This window comes from Mytilus edulis, chromosome 9, assembly GCF_963676685.1.
Source record: "Mytilus edulis chromosome 9, xbMytEdul2.2, whole genome shotgun sequence".
In the NCBI taxonomy this organism is placed as follows: domain Eukaryota; kingdom Metazoa; phylum Mollusca; class Bivalvia; order Mytilida; family Mytilidae; genus Mytilus; species Mytilus edulis.
Window position 1 is genome coordinate 37,959,294 of NC_092352.1, and position 19,180 is coordinate 37,978,473.

At 32.2% G+C, this 19,180-nt stretch overlaps 1 protein-coding gene across 1 annotated transcript; it reads left to right on the plus strand.

The window, feature by feature from the left end:
* Window positions 1–356: 356 nt before the first annotated feature.
* Window positions 357–6,457, plus strand: LOC139488279 (uncharacterized). Its single transcript, XM_071273781.1, has 4 exons — window positions 357–624; window positions 1,003–1,086; window positions 1,592–1,849; window positions 5,263–6,457. Exons 1-4 carry the CDS (start codon window positions 420–422, stop codon window positions 5,634–5,636), a joined length of 921 nt encoding a protein of 306 aa, XP_071129882.1. The 5' UTR covers window positions 357–419; the 3' UTR covers window positions 5,637–6,457.
* Window positions 6,458–19,180: the final 12,723 nt, after the last annotated feature.

Below are 19,180 nucleotides of genomic sequence, written 5' to 3' on the forward strand. Positions count from 1 at the left end.
TCACTGTTTGTTTTACTATTTTCCTCATCATCGTGGCTTTTAAGATATTTCTTCTTTGTCATTTTATAAATATTCGATTCTATGAAATACCACTTAATCAAATTATGATATAATAAGTTTACTTATACTAAATTCTTTTTACTGTAAAAATTTGATATAGTTTTGTCCGATGAATTAGGACAGATCTAATTCTTTAAAAGAGAGATTGTGCGCTAATGAGTTACATGTTCATGATTTTGCTAGCAAGAACAAAATATTCTTGTACATGCGCCTTTTTGTTGTTTGCTGCGTAAAACAAATCATTTGTCATCTTTAATTATAGAATTATTCATTCAAATGACTTTGCGATCATTTGTGGAAATTCCCATACCTGAAAATAGAAAACAACGTGCAGGTATTTAAGGCAATGTTAAACTCGCATGGCGAATTATGGATATCGGTTGTGGTCTGTAAATGTTATAATGAAGTTAACTCCAGAAGAAGGTTTTAAATTTAATTGTGGATTTGACATTTGTACATATCCAACTCAGTACTGTGATACAGAGGATAACAGATGTGGTTATTGTTCACCGGATATTTGTAATTCTGGTTCAATACCAACACAGTGTAGAGAAGAATGCAATAGTAAGATTTTTAGTTTCTATATTATTGTATGAAGAAGTTAACTTTTTTATTCCATTACTAATGTCCTCTTAAAATTCTTATTCAATTTTCTTTCAACATGTTTGTCCATTAACACATGACATTCTTCTATAACATTTTTTCTCTATAAGTTTATTAATATATTCTTTAGAGTAGTATTTATGTTATTTGTATTGGGGGGAGGGAGCGAGGGGTATATTCAAGATGGAGAACAAACTGTGTTTTAATGCTACTGTATGTTCATTCCATGTTTCTGGTGCGATGTTTACATATTTCGCCAAGTCCAATTAAATTTAAGATTTACAGTGTTAACGAGAAGGTGTTTGTCTTTACTACCTACATGTTTAATTTTTTTTTTAGAATTGTTCTCGACGACTTCAACTAGTACACGGGACATTCAACGTGATCCACAAATGAACAACTACAACGCATATTCTGGAACATGTAAGTATATGTATAAAAATGAATGTGTCAATTAGCTCTATTTTAAAAGAACTATAATATTAAATCTTTGACTTAAGGTGGATATAGTTGTTATATTGGTGATTATTCCATACTCTCTGGGTTTCTTTTATAGAATGACTCAATTCTTATTCAATTATAAAAACGTGTCACGTATTATGATCACACCATGAAAAATCTATTTACAGCTCAAAATTTTCCGTTTTCTATACTTTAAAATTATGATATCTAAAAATATATACTTATTTATAGACGTGTCATTGAAGTTAAATGTTAATAATCTTAAGAATAGTTCTATCTTTAATACGTATAGAATGAAACTTGTTCATAACCGTTCAATCCGCAATCCGACGCCGCCCAATAAAAGGAAAACAATTTAAAATATGCGTCTACCAGTAAAGATTTTAAGTGTGTGTAGGAAACTCAAAGGCTGAACACACACATATCGTTATATACTAGTTTTAAACATATTTTTTTCTCTTTACAGCTATTGAGGGTGTCTATGTCATTGCAATTATTGCTTTATTATTGGTTATATGCTTGTATGTGAAGAAAGGATGGAAACTATACAGAAAAAAAGGAAAACAAAACACACGTTATACGTCATTAGAGGTTGTGAAAATCGAAAAATGTATAGAACCTGTAAAAGCAGTTGAAACGGACCAAAGTGAACCTGATAATAACACAACTTTGACAACCCCAGAAATTCCTAATGCAACTGAACAAGCAACTGCACCACCTCAAGGTAATTGTTAATATTTAGAACTTGCATCTGCAGAATATATTCAAATATATGTGTCTGAACAAAGAGCAATTTACCACATTTTTTAAAATTTCAACTTATAAATATACTCTATATATCAGTCATTTCAAAAAAATGTACATTTTTCGGTTATTGTCTATTGTCTGTTTTATTTGTAAGTTTGACATATTTTTTCAATTTAACATAAGAGTTTACATGTTGTGCAAGATAGTACATGCAAATATTAGTGTGCAAAAAGTTTCATATTTTTTTTTATATTCGTTGAAGTATGAAAATTCGCCAATTTCCATGCGTTCATTTTTGATAAATAACATTTGCATTCAAATTATCTGTACATAAAACTGCATTTAAAGGTAAACAGAATGATTTTTCTTCATTTAGTAACATCATAATTAAAAATAAATAACTTTCCATGTTTCAAATCATGACAACTTTTATTCCACAGTCACTGGAATGTCTGTTCATCAATATTTGTCCTTCCTGTTACTATTTATTTGTTTACGGAATAAAACTAGTTTCTCCCTCAAATAACGGCGGTTTTTTATGGTGACGTCGTAGGCGTGGATACAGGACGTAACGACATGGTGAAATTTTTTATGTGGAAAGATTTTGGTCATAAGAATCAAAAGATCGGTAGGTATTGATGTATGCGTACCTTTTTATAATGTCTTTAATGTTACCAGTTGATAGATAATTTTTAATTGAATAAGACTAATGAAACGCTTGTTACCGTAACTTAGGCATGGGCCGTAAGTATAAAAACACTACATCAATTATTAGGGAGCGACTATTTTAAAACCAATTTAAGTTATGTACTAATTTTTCCATCCTGTTACTGTCCTTACTGTTACAAAGACAGTGGTAACAGGAGGGACAAAAATGGTAACAGGATAGACATACTTTGTAAGAAAACTCAAAATGCCTCTTACATTATCGCAAATAAATTGTTACACATATTTGTTACCGTACGGTATATTAATTCATAAAATGTACATTTGTATTGAGGTATTTCTAGAACAAGTCAAGTGCTACCTTGACTGGTAACAGGATGGACAAAATTATTAATTGTGCAACTATTATTTAGAATTCAGTTGCTGATATTACTGTACAGCTATTATTCAAGCGTGTCATATAGAATACGCATTGTTTCTTTTCAATACTCTTTGAATGCTTTACACTTTGCGATTTGTACTTAAGTGTTTTCTTTAGTACCTGAACCTAATTTGGTTCATTTTGTTCCTTGATGTGTTATTTTGTTCTGCTATGGTTGTAAAACTATCATTATCATATTTTGCCAACTTTTGTACTGCTTTCTTAGAGACATGATACTTTCTCGTTACAGGCAAATAGAGATATAAACCTTGCGAGATGACAGCAACACTCATGACACAAAAGAATTTCTTTTATTTCAAAAAAAGGGGGGTGAACAACATATAAATGTGGGTATATTATACCTCCGGTTGTGGTTTGAACTCCCCTGCCCTATTCATAAAATAACAATGAAAATCCCTACTCCGTCACATGATATTTCACAGCTACCACTATCATACTTAAATGAGATGATATAAGGAGATACAAATATTAGAACACCAATTTTAGTCTACAGTAGGTGCACATCATGTACGTATGAGTCGACCCATTAATTGATATAAGAATTTCTACCCATTGATTTATTGCCTTCTTAAAGTTGCAGGTCATTGATATATTTGCCATTCCAAATATAAATACGCACACCAGCGGCAAATCTGTGTGTATTATTCATTTTTATAATTTTTATAATGATATACCCCCCCCCCTTTTTTTGGACGCCTCTGTGCTTTTCTTTGCCAAAACCATTGAGAGACGCTGCTACAACTTCCAGAATATTGGCTATCATTCCGAATCCAAATAAAATCAGAACCTCTTCGTGAACTTATGGAGATGATTCAAAAATCCAAGAATGACAAGCCTTCAGTGTTAAAATGTGTCAGAAACTAGATACATGTATATCAGAATCATTGACAATAAGAACAAATAATTTGAATTTTCGTTCAGTTGTATTGTTGTGTTCTTTAAATTGTCCTCGTGTTTTTAAACATATGAAATTAGTTTTGCTTTTTACGCCTATATCTTCAACCTTCTCTAAGACGGTACGATGGGTGGTTGTTCTGGTGATTCAGGTTAGCCTCCAGTGGACACTTAAAGGCATAATCAGGAAGAGAATAATTATGATGAATAAATAAGAACCAACATGCTGAACTTGGTCTTAAAAGCGGTAGTTCACAGAAAGGCATGTCATCTTATGTACTGATTTTTACGACTTGCGGCAACCAAATCTTACTTCATACTTAGCGAAAAAAAAACAAAAAACACCAATACCAATTTTTCTTTTGTTTTTGTTTTGTTTTGTTTGTTTGACCCGGAAAGGGTTGATACACGTATAAATGGTTCGTGTATAATGTTTAGATACTTATATCTCCCGTTCGTATCCCTATGAAATTCAAAATCCAGTTTTTTGTTATTGATTTTCGTGACCCAAATTATGTTTTGTCTCTACTGTTACCACTTTGTCCTCCCTGTTACTGCCTTTGTTCGTTCCTGTTACCCCCAAAAATGTGTAAAATAATTTTTACAATCAACATAACTGATCTATTGACTAAGTTTCCAGTTAGTATAATTGAAAAGGGACATAATAGTAAATTTTCAATGCCACTGTCTCCACAATATTTTTTTAAGAGTGTTTGAAAAATAAGAAATGTGATGATTTTCCTGAACGTACCGACTATCTGCAGATTTTTTTTGGGTAATCAACAGAAATGAAAAATGTAAATGTGATTTCAAATGAACACTGCTATGCAAATGTGAGCCACACTTTTCATTGGATATTTTCTTTTCTATTATCACTTTTGCTATCAGTTAAAAAAAGTAACAGGATGGACAAAATCTGACACAAGCTGGCACACAATTTTAAAATAAAATTTTCTCAAGTGTTGGTAAGATTGCATATTTAAAAAAAATATTAACAAATCAATATGCTATTGGTTTTTTAAATTAATTTGCATTTATTTTAACTTTTTTTTTGGAAAAGTTCAGATTCCGAATATGTACTTTATTTTGAAATGACTGATATAAGGAAAACAACTATTCAGTGTATTATATTCACAGGGGTATAAATTTCTCGATTTCTACGATTAACGAGCTTTCTCGAATTTGTCTTAAATAAAATATTTAACTTGTATATAAATACAAGAAAGTGACTTTTGAGGTTTCTTGAACCTCTCTTAAATAAAACATTTTACTTCTATGAAAACATAACTTTTTGTATTAGCTAGTTACTTTTGAGGTTTCATGAAACTGCCTCATATAAAACATTTTACTGATATATATAGTAAGTACCATTTTTTATTATATTTCAGAGAATATAAATGGACCATCATCACTGCCTTATACAGATTCCACAATAGTAGCACATCCAGATGATGACGACAAGTCTCCTTCACACAACTTTGGCGACCATAATATTTTATCGTCCAGTATTCCATTGGATGAATCTTTACAAGGTCCTCCCACAATTGGACCAGTAAGCCAGGCTGAGAACGAGAAAAAGTGTGAACAATTAGACTATAATATTTTAGACAGTAGTGAACATTTTTCAAAAGGTATTCAAGATGTAACTAAACATTCTGCTAATGTTTCCGAAAATGTTAACATTTGTACAGGTTCGTTAGGAGTTGACACTAATATAGCAGAATTGACAGTAGCTAAAAAACAAACAGATAAAGTCTGCTGAAAATTGTGTAAATATGTATACTATTAGGTAGAAATATGAGATTAAATGTCAAACTGCATGTGTAATTGGCATAAATATATATTTTTGTTCAATCTTTTAACAATCTATTTTCCTTGAGGTTTCTTTTCACATTAACATATTTTATAAGGACCCAAAAGTGGCATTTTACTGGAATATGGCAAATATACATTTTGTATTTTCTTCTGTTTTTTGTAATACTATGTTCGTTGTCATCTAGCTCATCATTGCATTACCTGTGATCAAGAAAAACTATATTCCTTTTTTATATACATAGATTTATGTATTTTGTATATACATAAATGTATGTACTCTATATTCATAATACTGTATACGTACATAAAGTGTTATTATAAATGATACTGCATTAATATGTGTTAGGTATGTGATATTGTGAAAGTATGTGATATTTATATTATAATTTGCAAGTATATGTTATTTATATGATAATGTGTAAATATGTTATTTATATTTATATTTATATTTACTATGAGAGATATGTTTCATTTATATAAAACTGTGTAAGTAAGTGTCATATGCGTTAACGTATGTGTTATTTCTACAATACTGTATAAGTGATACTGTACAAGTGTGTTATTTATATCACTGTGTAAATATATGTTATTCATATAAAACTGTGGAAGAACGCATTATTTATTATATGACAGGGCAAAAGTATGATTGTTACAGAAACTTTAAAAAGTGTATGCAATACACTATGTTAATACTCAAATTTGAAATTGTTTTAATTGATACGTGTGATACAAATAAGTGCGTACAATAAACAAAATATTAAATATTGACATCTGTGTTGGTATTATTTGTATGCTTGTTTGATTATTTGTACCAGTTGTGTTGTATTTCTGTGATGTATGTTGACAGTACACTATTTAGGAAGCTTGGTTCCAAGTATTGCCACAATAACCTTTTATGTCATTTTGAGTAGCTCGCCCGATTTACATCAATACAACGAGGTCATACACAAATGCCATAAAAGTGGAAGGTTTGGCTAGATACAAACACCAGGGTTTACCCTACATTTATTCGGAAAACGCCTAAAACCAAGTCAGAAACATAACAAGTTATTCACTATTTAATAACGTTTGATTTTGTTAGTTTTCATGGACTTCCCCTTTTTGAACTTGACTAAGAGTTAGAAATAATTCATAATTTTTGTTCAATTTTTCCCTCTTCTACTGTATACAACTAGATATTATTGGTCCTTAGTTGTTTCAGTCTTCTTTATTTTTAGTAGTTTTCACTTTAACCTTTCAATATATAAAAAAAACATCAAGTTGGTGAATCTCCAAACCTTAAACATTTATGCAATACCCATAACCTATAGTTTTATGTAATCCACATACAAGTGAGAGGTTTATCTGGCTATAAAACCAGGTTTATACCACCAATTTTAACAGAAATTTACTGGCTGTACCAACTACCAAGTCAGGAATATGACAGTTGTTATTCATTCGTTTGATGTGTTTTTGATTTTGAATTCGCTAGTTGCTTAGCGACTTTCCGTTTATAATTTTTTCGTAGTTCGGTATTTTTGTTATATTACTATCCATTGAGGCATGACAACGGAAACGTGACTTCTAAAGATAAGTCAAAGGTCTACTTGGTCGATTTTGATATTACAATGTTGTGATTATAGGACAAACATTCACGGTCTCCTCTCGACTAGGCCTTTTATAATACATGTATCAATTGTTCATTTGAATAACAAATAAAGGGATAGTCGGCATGTTCCATTAAAGATTAAAAGACGATACCTTACGAACTGTTAATTATCAACATCAATCTTTTAGAAAAGTCTTAGAAACTAATAAATGTTGGATTCATGATTACAAACAGTATTCATACATGTACATAATCATAATGTACAGATATATAATTCAATATGTATATTTACTTTACAATGGGCTATTTAAAACGTAAAATATACCATACCTATACTTATTCTCGTACATTAATAGCCTATAATAAGATATGGAATAGTTGTGATTGGAAATTTCCATCGTATGTCTCGTTCTCAAAAGAATAATTATAAAATAGAAATTTTTAGAATGGAATGATCTAGACGGTTTATATAACAAACAATTTACATGTACCTATATACGTATCATGTGACAATCTGATCAAAATGACCTATTTTGATATAAATTAAATACCTTAACTTTCCCAGGTATATTAATAGTCAAACATTTATAGAATAGTTGCAATTGAAAATTCTCACTTTAATCTGTTATTTAATTTTAATTTTATCTAAGGAATATTTCTTTATACGAAACATAGGTTTGGCAAGTATACATATACTTGGGTATGATTAGGAATGGAAAGAGGCTATAAAACAACTTGCCAACAATTAACTTCATATTCTGAGACATGTCAAGACAGCATCCCAGCGATAAAAGAATATGTTTAAAAGAACTATGCACTCCGCTAACTTTTTTTCTTCAATTCGTTTTTAAAATGTCATGGTTTCTTCAATTTGAATATTATTATATTGAATATTACGAAAACTGGATAAAGTGAGAAACAAATTCTTTCATTAGTTAAAATTACTGCTTCATTGATTATTTCCGTGTTCGAACCCTACACGTGGTAGCTTCGTTCGACTTCAATCTTAATTGACAAGCTATATATATTATTATGTTTCGGACCATATGAGTATTTGGACAATACGCGTATGGTCATGACCACCATGCATATGTTAACAAAATAAATGTATCTAAAGAAATACGTAAATTCTTTTAATTGCAGTTTAGCATGTAGGGCTTAGTTACTTTTTTACCACCTAAAAATGTGTATATACAATATGAGTTATGACCGCTGTATGTTGAAAAGGAAACATATGTAGGTATTAAAATCAATGGAGCTGAAAAAACTAATAAATAAATAGACTGGAAAGAATTCCGTAACGCCAAGAGAGGACACGTGAGGATATACAATGCAAAGCAAATAAAAAAATAGAGCAGACATAGACATTTGAGCTGGTAATCAGTCATTTTTTGTAAGCATACAACTGTTCCAAGTTGATGAAGGCCATGTAATGGGAGAATCACAAGGCAAAAGCAAGATCAAAATATATTGTCAGGAAAAACGAAAAAAGTCTAAGATGAGTCCCAGATTGAAAATACCAGTAAAATCACCAGCCACAGTTGTGAGGAATCAACCAGGACAATGATTGCAGGGATTTTTTCTTTCTCTGTGATGAGGTATCTGACTATCATCATGAAAGCATCGACTATTATGATCGACAATAGAGTATGTGACTGTCACTTGAACTACTAATCATTGATTTTTTAACCAGACTCAGTGCTGGAGAGTAATATTTCAGGAGCAGATGTCATGCTAAATGTTTGTTAAAACTGCACGACAAGGCAATAAGACAGAATTCGAGACACAGAAAGAAAGTCAAGAATATGTTATCCATGGAATAGGGCTTGCCAAAATGATAGAAAACAGTGACGGCTCACAGTCTGGAACAGACATTGTTTTAATATTTGAAATTGATGATATCGGTAAATTGTACAGTAAACGTTCTTAGTAAATATGAGTTGTCATAGAAGGAATGATTAATACAACACTTCTGAAAAATTGAATACTAGCTGCCATAGATGATATGTAAGCACACATGAAAGGTTGTGTCTTTCTCCGGATTCTCAACGAATATGTTGGGAAAGTTCTGAAACAGGCCATGTCTTTTAGTCGTGATGGTGAAGGCCTCTTCATAGTCAAAGTAACTAGAATAGTTTGAAGAGTTAGGCTTGGTACTATAAAAAGATTTACAGGGACATTAATATTCAATGATGGCTTTCAAAATGAATCAGTTCCACCAATCTTTGAGACATCTTACTCTTTATCTGAGGACTGATAAGTTGCAGTTGTATCCTTTCGAGGACGAGTTGCACAATTGAACTATTATAGCTGAGAAATCCTTAGTGTTGTCTGCCACTCAATTATATTACTGGACTGTGTCTCGATGCCATCATGTATCATTCTTTCTAAGGTAACTTATGTCTGTTGAACTGATAACAGCTGTTAACAGCTGTTATTGAGTGTCCCTGTAAAGCTATTCTTAGTATCAAGCATATGTATTTTGCCTACTATAGCTATGGTGATGCCTTCATTTTTACCCTTTTATTATGATGTCTGTTTCGGAGTTTCACGAATACCTTTGTTGAAAATCAAGAGAACTAATTTATCTTGCTTGTATGCTTGCAGTTATCCTATGGCAGCTACATTCCAATTTTGTTAGATGCGTTGTATCATTTATACCTTCCATGATAACTTCAATCGTTATCTGCAAGCTTGGAGATTGCATTTGGTACAATACCTCTTCCAGACCGTGTGCCTTCAATGTATTTTATTATTTTGGAAAGCACAACTCCAAGGATAAAAGATTCCTGGCTTTCTTTCTGTGTCTTTTATTCTGCCTATTTGCTATGTTTTCAAGTTTTATCAATCATCAAGCAGGTTACTAGTGCTTTGACATATCCAGCTCTTAATTTGGCTACGGGAATATGTCTTGTAGTACAGGTGCACAGTCATGCCTTTTTTTGTCGATTTGAAAATGTCAATGTATCATGGAGATCTTCAGATACATCACCACAGAAAACAATACATTGCAGTCATTGATTTTGTTGATTCAGTACAACTTTACAGTGTCCGGTTACTTATTTTTTTTTCTTGCAATTGGCTACGTATCTTCAACATCAGAAGTATGTTTTCCCTTTTACTGATGAAATATTTTGAGGTCTGAAAATTTGTTTGACAGGATTTGTGCAATTTTGCCTTGTGATTTTGGAGTGCTTCTGCAGTTCCATAGACCTAATCTAACTGTTTTAAATTGAGCGAAACGAAAACCAATTCAAGAAACAACATCTTTGTATGCTTGCATTAAAAGAGTGATTGCCAGCTCAATTGTCTATGTCTGTTAGGTTTGTATCTGCTTGGCATTGCAAACCCTCACATGTCCTCGCTTGTCGTTTCACACATTCCTTCCAGTATATTCGCCCATTATGTTCTTCTGATATCTAGCTCCAGTGTTTTTGAAATCTACAATTTTGGATATTTTCTAACAACAACTTTCGGTCATAAATAATATCATATATACGTAATTTCTGTTTTTAAAAAGTTACTTAGGCAAACATGTGAGTAAAAGAAATTCTGATACTGATATCTTTATTTTGTAAAAGAGGGACGAAAGATACCAAAGGGACAGTCAAACTCATAAATCTAAAACAAACTGACAACGCCATGGCTAAAAATGAAAAAGACAAACAAACAACAGCACACACGACACAACATAGAAAACTAAAGAACAAACAACACGAACCCCACCAAAAAACTAGGGGTGATCTCAGGTGTTCCGGAAGGGTAAGCAGATCCTGCTCCACATTGTAAACATGTGCATGCCTTATCTGACCACTTTGTGAATATCCAACATAAATTAGTAAAAACAGTATGAATCCAAACACTGAATTAATAAGAATAGCGAATAATGATATATTGAAAATTCATGTTTTCAAAATGGCCATCATTCAAGATGGCTACCAAAAATTCAATATATATGAAGTCCTCAGATGACAGTCCTTGTCATCTGTAATGAATATACCATATGACTACATGTATATAATAACTTCCTGCAGCAAGCGCTTAACTAATTAGTCAAAGTGAACACGGTTACCAAGGAAAGGCAGTATTAAGTTGTACAACTCTTTGTAAATGTGGAGGACAATGTGATATAATATGATAGACAGAGTGTGGTTTGACAAAACATGTACATTTCATTTATTGTGAGATATTTTTATCGTCAATTGAGAACATTTGAGCAGTTGATGTTTTTATAACATTACTTGTATGATATGAACCCCATTATGTCTGCAATCAAGGTCATTGAAAGTTGTTTCAAATGAACAATATCAACAAAACAAATTATCCTGTAATCAGCCAACTATTATAAATGACAGGTATACAAATATTTTCTTGCTTTATTTGAACTTGTAAAATAAAAATTCTCCTGTTATTCTGAACATATGCCGAAAAAGCGGTGGCACGAATATTGCTTTTAGCGTAAAAATTCATTTTATGATCCTCTTCGTGGTCCGCGTTTTAACTATGTCGATTACTTTTGAACATTAGAGACTATGGGGGTTATGCTCGCTTTTTGTCCTGTTTATATAGCTCAAGCAGATACATTTGTATATCTTCGAAAATGCATTTTTTTATATAGAATAATGACTACCTATTTTGGCTTAAAAAATTCAAGATTTTTCAAGATGGACGCAATTCAATATGGGTAATATTTCCAAAAATTTTGTTCAAAAAGACAATTGGAATCATTTCTGTTATTCTATTAAACAGGTTGCATGTCAATATCTTCTCTAATATAATTTTCATGATTATTTCATTTTCATGATTATTTTTTTTTAATTTATAGAGATCAAACGTTTGCCATTTTAAAATGGCCGCCTCTTCCGCCAATTTCGACTTTCAGAGTGGGCTCATACCTTAAAATGTTGTCCATGACACATACTACTACTATGCCAAATTTCATGCTTTTACCACAATCTGAGCAATTTTGTCAAAAATCTGCACAAATCGACTGGACTATAATGCTCAATTCGGATAATACTGTCATATATGTGCCGCTGGACATGAAGACCTGGAAAAGCTTAACCTTCAATCATTTTGAATAACAAAGAAAAGATGAATTTTAAAGTAGAGCTGTTTTCAAAACATAGGCAGCTATTTCATCAGACAGCAATAGATGTTGAGAAGATTTTTAAAATTTACAGGATAGGGCAACACAGAAGGGTCCTGTCATTAAAGGTTGGTGTGTCCATCTTATTACATATGTGGCAACCTTTTGTTTAAGTTTAAAAACAAATTAAACTTTTATAAGTTATTCAAGTTCCATTACAAACTTACAGTCGACACCTTATAATGTAGAATATCTATCTTTAAAAGAAAAGGGTGTTTTATATGTCAAAAAAATGCAAAATTTCTGAGAATGAATAGAGCAGTATCTATTCGAATGCAGCATTCGCTAACTTAGTAGACATGTCTTTGACAAGCAATACTTTGAACCACTGTCAGTATCGCCAGTGATCCCAAGCGCAAAAATGACAAAAAATCAAAACAGAGTATTGTCCCTGCTAACTTAAAGTGTGTAGGTTTCAGCTCGAGAGATCCCAGTGAAGACATTTTTTTTCAGTTAACAAATTTCAGGTCTACAAAATGAAACAAAAATTAAAAATTTGATGCTCTTCTTGGCGTATTCTTAAATCTCAAATTAAGCTCTCCAATCTAATTAAAATTAAAACCTTGCTTTTTAACAGATATATTTACCGGACCCACAACTTTCTTTATTCATTAAGAAAATCTACAGTGCCTTTACATGCATGTTGTCTGCTTGGAGTCCCCGCACGAAAAGAAAGAATAAGCGTTCTACCTTTTTACACACAAAACAAGCTTGGTGCATGAAATAGCAAATAATGATAAAAGTGGCGTTAAAGACCAACAATGAATACATCAATCATTGTATATCTTAGACGTTTCCCACAAAGATTATAGTTTTGCTGAAGACGAATCTGTTTTATTTGAAAATGAATTTGACAATAGCAATTTTCCCGCATCGTGTAATGATGAATTTGGATAATACTGTAATATTTTTGCCGCTGCACATGAAAAAGCTTAACCATTAATCCTTTTGAAACACAGAAAGAATAGATGAATTTTAAAGCAGAGCTGGTTTCTAAATATAGGCAGTTATTTTAGCGGAAAGCAAAATGTATTGAGAAGATATTTAAGATTCTCAAGGATAGGGCAACATAGAAGGGGCCTGTCATTAAAGGTTGGTGTGTCCATCATATGTGGCAACCTCTTGTTTAAGTCTAAAAACAAATTAAACTTTCAAAGTTATTCAAGTTCCATTAGAAACAAATGGAAGTTTTTACCGACCTTGTCTGGGTATACAGCCCTTGCACGGTAGGTTATTTCAAACTTACCGTCGACACCTTATAATGTAGAATATCTATTTTAAATAGAAAAGAATGTTTTCTGTTTCAAAAGATTGCAAAATTTCTGTGAATGAATAGAGCAGTCACTATTCGAATGCAGCAGTCTCTAAAAGAAGGACGAAAGGGACAGTCAAACTCATAAATCTAAAACAAACTGACAATGCCATGGCTAAAATGAAAAAGAAAAACAGAAAAACAATAGTACACATGACACAACATAGAAAACTAAAGAATAAACAACACGAACCCCACCAAAAACTAGGGGTGATCTCAGGTGCTCCGGAAGGGTAAGCAGATCCTGCTCCACATGTGGCACCCGTTGTGTTGCTTATGTGATTACAAATCCGGTAAATAGTCTAATTCGGTAGGTCACATTCATGAAAGGGAATGGGGATTGTAGTTACGACGTAAGGAACATATCCGATATCATTTGTGAAACGGTTATTCCATAACGGTCAACCAACTCGTGATGGCGTCCCTAAAATTTACGAAGGGATGATTTCAACTTCACCATTTGGAACTCTTCGTTTAATATCTTCCTTGTGCGCAGTAACCCTCTATCAAGAAAATCATGATAGGAAATACAAGCACGGGAATATCGTATCAATTGGGAGATATATACCTCTAACTGAAGAGTGTCGGTTTCAGCTCGAGAGATCCCAGTGAAGGCATTTTTTTCCGTTAAAAAATTTAAGGTATACAGTTTACAAAATGAAACAAAAGTTGAAAATCTGATGCTCGTCTTGGCGTATACTCAACCCTCATATTAAGCTCTCCAATCTAATTAAAACTAAAACCTTGCTTTCTAACAGCTCTATTTACCGGACCGGCAACTTTCTTTATTTAATAAGAAAATCTACAGCGCCGTTACATGCATGTTGTCTGATTGGAGTTCCCGCACGAAAAGAAAGAAATAAGCGTTCCAGCTTTCTACGCACAAAACAACATTGGCGCCATGAAATTGCAAATAATGATTAAAGCGGCGTTAAAGACTAACAATAAATACATCAATCATTTTATATATAAGACGTTTCCCTCACAGATTATAAAGTTTTGCTAAAGACGAATCTATTTATTTGAAATTGAACTTGAACTAGCAATTTTCCAGCATCGTGTTATGATGAATTCGGATAACACTGTAATATATTTGCCGCTGGAGATGAAACAGTTTAACCTTTAATCTATTTGAAAAACAAGAAGACTAGATGAACTTTAAAGCAGAGCTGTTTACTAAATTTAGGCAGCTATTTTAGCGTAAAGCAATAGATATTGAGAAGATGTTTAAGCTTTTAAAGGAGAGGGCAACAAAGAAGGCTCCTGTCATTAAAGATTGATGTGTCCATCATATTACATATGTGGCAACCTTTTGTTTAAGTCTTAAAACAGTTAAAACTTTTTAAATTTGTTCAAGCTCCATTGCAAACTTACAGTTGACACCTTATAACGTAGAATATCTATTTTACATAGAAAAGGGTGTTTTCTATGTCAATAGATTGCAAAATTTCTGTGAATGAATAGAGCAGTCCCTATTCGAATACAGTATTCTCTAACTTAGTAGACATGTCTTTGACAAGCAATACTGTCAGTGTCTATGACGATGCCATGCACAAAATTGACAAAAAATAAAAACAGAGTATTGTCCCTGCTAAACTGGAGAGTGTCGGTTTCAGCTCGAGAGATCCAAGTGAAGAGATTTTTTTCCGTTAAAAAACATAAGGTACACAGTTTACAAAATGAAACAAAAGTTGAAAATCTGATGCTCGTCTTGGCGTATACTCAAACCCTCATGTTAAGCTCTCCAATCTAATTAAAACTAAAACCTTGCTTTCTAACAGATCTATTTACCGGACCGGCAACTTTATTTATTTAATAAGAAAATCTACAGCGCCGTTACATGCATGTTGTTTGCTTGGAGTCCCCGCACGAAAAGAAAGAAATAAGCGTTCCAGCTTCCTACGCACAAAACAACCTTGGCGCCATGAAATTGCAAATAATGATTAAAGTGGCGTTAAAGACTAACAATAAATACATCAATCATTTTATATATTAGACGTTTCCCACACAGATTATGAATATTTTTGCTAAAGACGAATCTTTTTATTTGAAATTGAACTTGATAATAGCAATTTTCCAGCATCGTGTAATGATGAATTCGGATAATACTGTAATATATTTGCCGCTGGAGATGAAACAGTTTAACCTTTAATCGTTTTGAAAAACAAGAAGACAAGATGAATTTTAAAGCAGAGCTGTTTTCTAAATTTAGGCAGCTATTTTAGCGGAAAGCAATAGATATTGAGAAGATGTTTAAGCTTTTAAAGGAGAGGGCAACAAAGAAGGATCCTGTCATTAAAGGTTGGTGTGTCCATCACATTACATATGTGGCAACCTTTTGTTTCAGTCTTTAAACATTTCAACTTTTTAAAGTTGTTCAAGTTCCATTACAAACTTACAGTTGACACTTTATAATGTAGAATATCTATTTTAAATAGAAAAGGGTGTTTTCTATGTCAAAAGATTGCAAAATTTCTGTGAATGAATAGAGCAGTCCCTATTCGAATACAGCATTCTCTAACTTAGTAGACATGTCTTTGACAAGCAATACTGTCAGTGACTTTGACGATGCCATGCACAAAATTGACAAAAATTAAAAACAGAGTAGTGTCCCTGCTAAACTGGAGAGTGTCGGTTTCAGCTCGAGAGATCCCAGTGAAGACATTTTTTCCGTTAAAAAATTTAAGGTACACAGTTTACAAAATGAAACAAAAGTTGAAAATCTGATGCTCGTCTTGGCGTATACTCAACCCTCATATTAAGCTCTCCAATCTAATTAAAACTAAAACCTTGCTTTCTAACAGATCTATTTACCGGATCGGGCAACAAAGAAGGGTCCTGTCATTAAAGGTTGGTGTGTCCATCATATTAAATATGTGGCAACCTTTTGTTTCAGCCTTTAAACATTTAAACTTTTTAAAGTTGTTCAAGTTCCATTACAAACTTACAGTTGACACCTTATAATGTAGAATATCTATTTTAAAAAGAAAAGGGTGTTTTCTATGTCAAAAGATTGCAAAATTTCTGTGAATGAATAGACCAGTCCCTATTCGAATACAGCATATGCCATTCTCTAACTTAGTAGACATGTCTTTGACAAGCAATACTGTCAGTGTCTTCGACGATGCCATGCACAACATTGACAAAAATTAAAAACAGAGTAGTGTCCCTGCTAAACTGGAGAGTGTCGGTTTCAGCTCGAGAGATCCCAGTGAAGACATTTTTTTTCCGTTAAAAAATTTAAGGTACACAGTTTACAAAATGAAACAAAAGTTGAAAATCTGATGCTCGTCTTGGCGTATACTCAACCCTCATATTAAGCTCTCCAATCTAATTAAAACTAAAACCTTGCTTTCTAACGAATACGAATACGAATACTTTATTTCTCATAAAACTACAATTACATAGTTATAGAGAACATACATAAATATAACTATAAGGTACAATTTTTACAAGCATGTGTGAACAATACAATGAAATTAACTTGGAGGACTGACTTTCACATTTATAACTTTGATAAATTTACATAGTTTTTCTAATATTACAATATTACATGAATTAAACAGTTGATCAAACTTATAGATATTAGGGTTAGACCAGCAGTATGTAGGTAAAAATTTCTTTCTTTCAAACATAAAAAATCCACAATTCATAATATAATGGTATTCGTCACCAATGTCGTTTGAGTCACAGAGACGGCAGATTCTGTCTTCTCTCGGTAAACCCTGCCACCTTCCAGACTCAATCGGCAAGTGGTGACTACCACATCTATATTTGCATAATGTATAAATGAATTTGTAAGGTAAAACAGAAAAATATTTTTCCAATTGAAAATTATTTTTAAAAATACGATAGCATAAAGTTTTAGGTGATTCGGCAACAAATGCAAAGCATTCTTGTTGAAACTGATCTTTAAGTTTTTGCTCAATACATTTTGACACCCATTTATCAGCAAACTGTGCATTCCATATATTGGACATACCACAATTATCAAAAATATTTTTAATATATGATATCCACTTAGTGTTTATTCCGTAATCATTATAATATAAAAATACAAGTTTATATAATACAGCACAAATTTTACTTTCTTTTCCATTAAGAAGTCTACTCCAGAAATTAATCATTCGCAGTTTTACAGACACAGTAATAGGGTATCTGCCAAGTTCTGCATACACTATGAAATTTGGAGTAGACTGTTTTAAATGTAAAATCATTTTACAAAATTGTAAATGTACACGTTCAAGAATATCTATATTTTCAAAACCCCATATTTCTGATCCATATAACAATATTGGTACAACCATTTTGTCAAATAAATCAAGTTGACATTCTATTGACAAATTGTTTTGTCTACCTTTTTTTAAAACGCTATACATAGCTTTTGTTGCTTGTTCTTTTAAATATTTTTTATTTGATAAAAAGGATCCACTTCTAGAAAATAAAATACCTAAATATTTGTATTCTTTTACAATTTCAATGTCGTTACAATTAACTGTGAACTTGAGATTTGCTGGCATTCTGCCACTCGAAAAGATCAAAACTTTAGTTAGGTCTTTCCACTTTTCCGTGGAAAGACCTATTGGATTTCTTCTGATTATTATTAAGGTCTTTCCTTTCTTAAATGGAAAGACCTTACTGTATTTCGTTTGTTTATTAAGGTCTTTCCTTTCTTAAATGGAAAGACCTTACTGTATTTCGTTTGTTTATTATTATTATTATTATTCTTTTTCCTCGTCCGTTTTCAAAGTCAAAAATCAAGAAAAGTACGCAACATATCCAAATGATCTTTAGTATCATGTATCAGGGGTATAATATCTATCTTGTATTAGAATAACCAAGGTTTACTGTTTACTTTATAGGAGTTATCTCCCCAATTACAAAAAACACTGTTATCACTACTCCTCATAAACTATAAGACTTAGCGGCAAATGGTTTTTTTTTAAATGTTCCTTGCCAAAAGTTACAACTTCAAATAACTTTAACCGAAGCGATCCAGTGACCTTTTATAGGAGTTATTTCCCCTTGAATATTTAAATTTTCGATATGCATATAAATCTCATGAACCGTAAGTCATAAAGACTGCGGGTCTTCAGATTTGAGTTCATTGGACCAAAACTAGAAAATATAGGTCAAGGTCAAAGGTCAAGGTCATATTTTAGATTTTCAAAAGTTTTTCATTTCCCTATAACTATTGAACGGTTATAGATACAGAAAAATTAAGCAGTTGAAAATGATTGGTACTTCAAGGGGCAACTTTTTTACATTATGACTATACTGATTCTACCATCATGTAAGGGACATAACTCCCATTGATGGTTTTTAAAAAGCCATTTTTAGGCAAAACTCTTTAACAAAAGGTCCTTGACCCAAACGGTCTTTTGCAATGACCTTGTGGAGCAATGACCTTGACGAAGGTCACAAGGTCAAAGGTCAAGGTCA

What these genes read in the sequence shown, in the direction of transcription:
- LOC139488279 (XM_071273781.1), top strand. Translation starts at nt 420, where the DNA reads ATGGCGAATTATGGATATCGGTTGTGGTCTGTAAATGTTATAATGAAG. An exon ending in GTGTAGAGAAGAATGCAATA is followed by an intron (nt 625 to 1,002) that starts GTAAGATTTTTA and finishes TTTTTTTTTTAG; the next exon opens with AATTGTTCTCGACGACTTCA. An exon ending in AGCAACTGCACCACCTCAAG is followed by an intron (nt 1,850 to 5,262) that starts GTAATTGTTAAT and finishes ATTATATTTCAG; the next exon opens with AGAATATAAATGGACCATCA.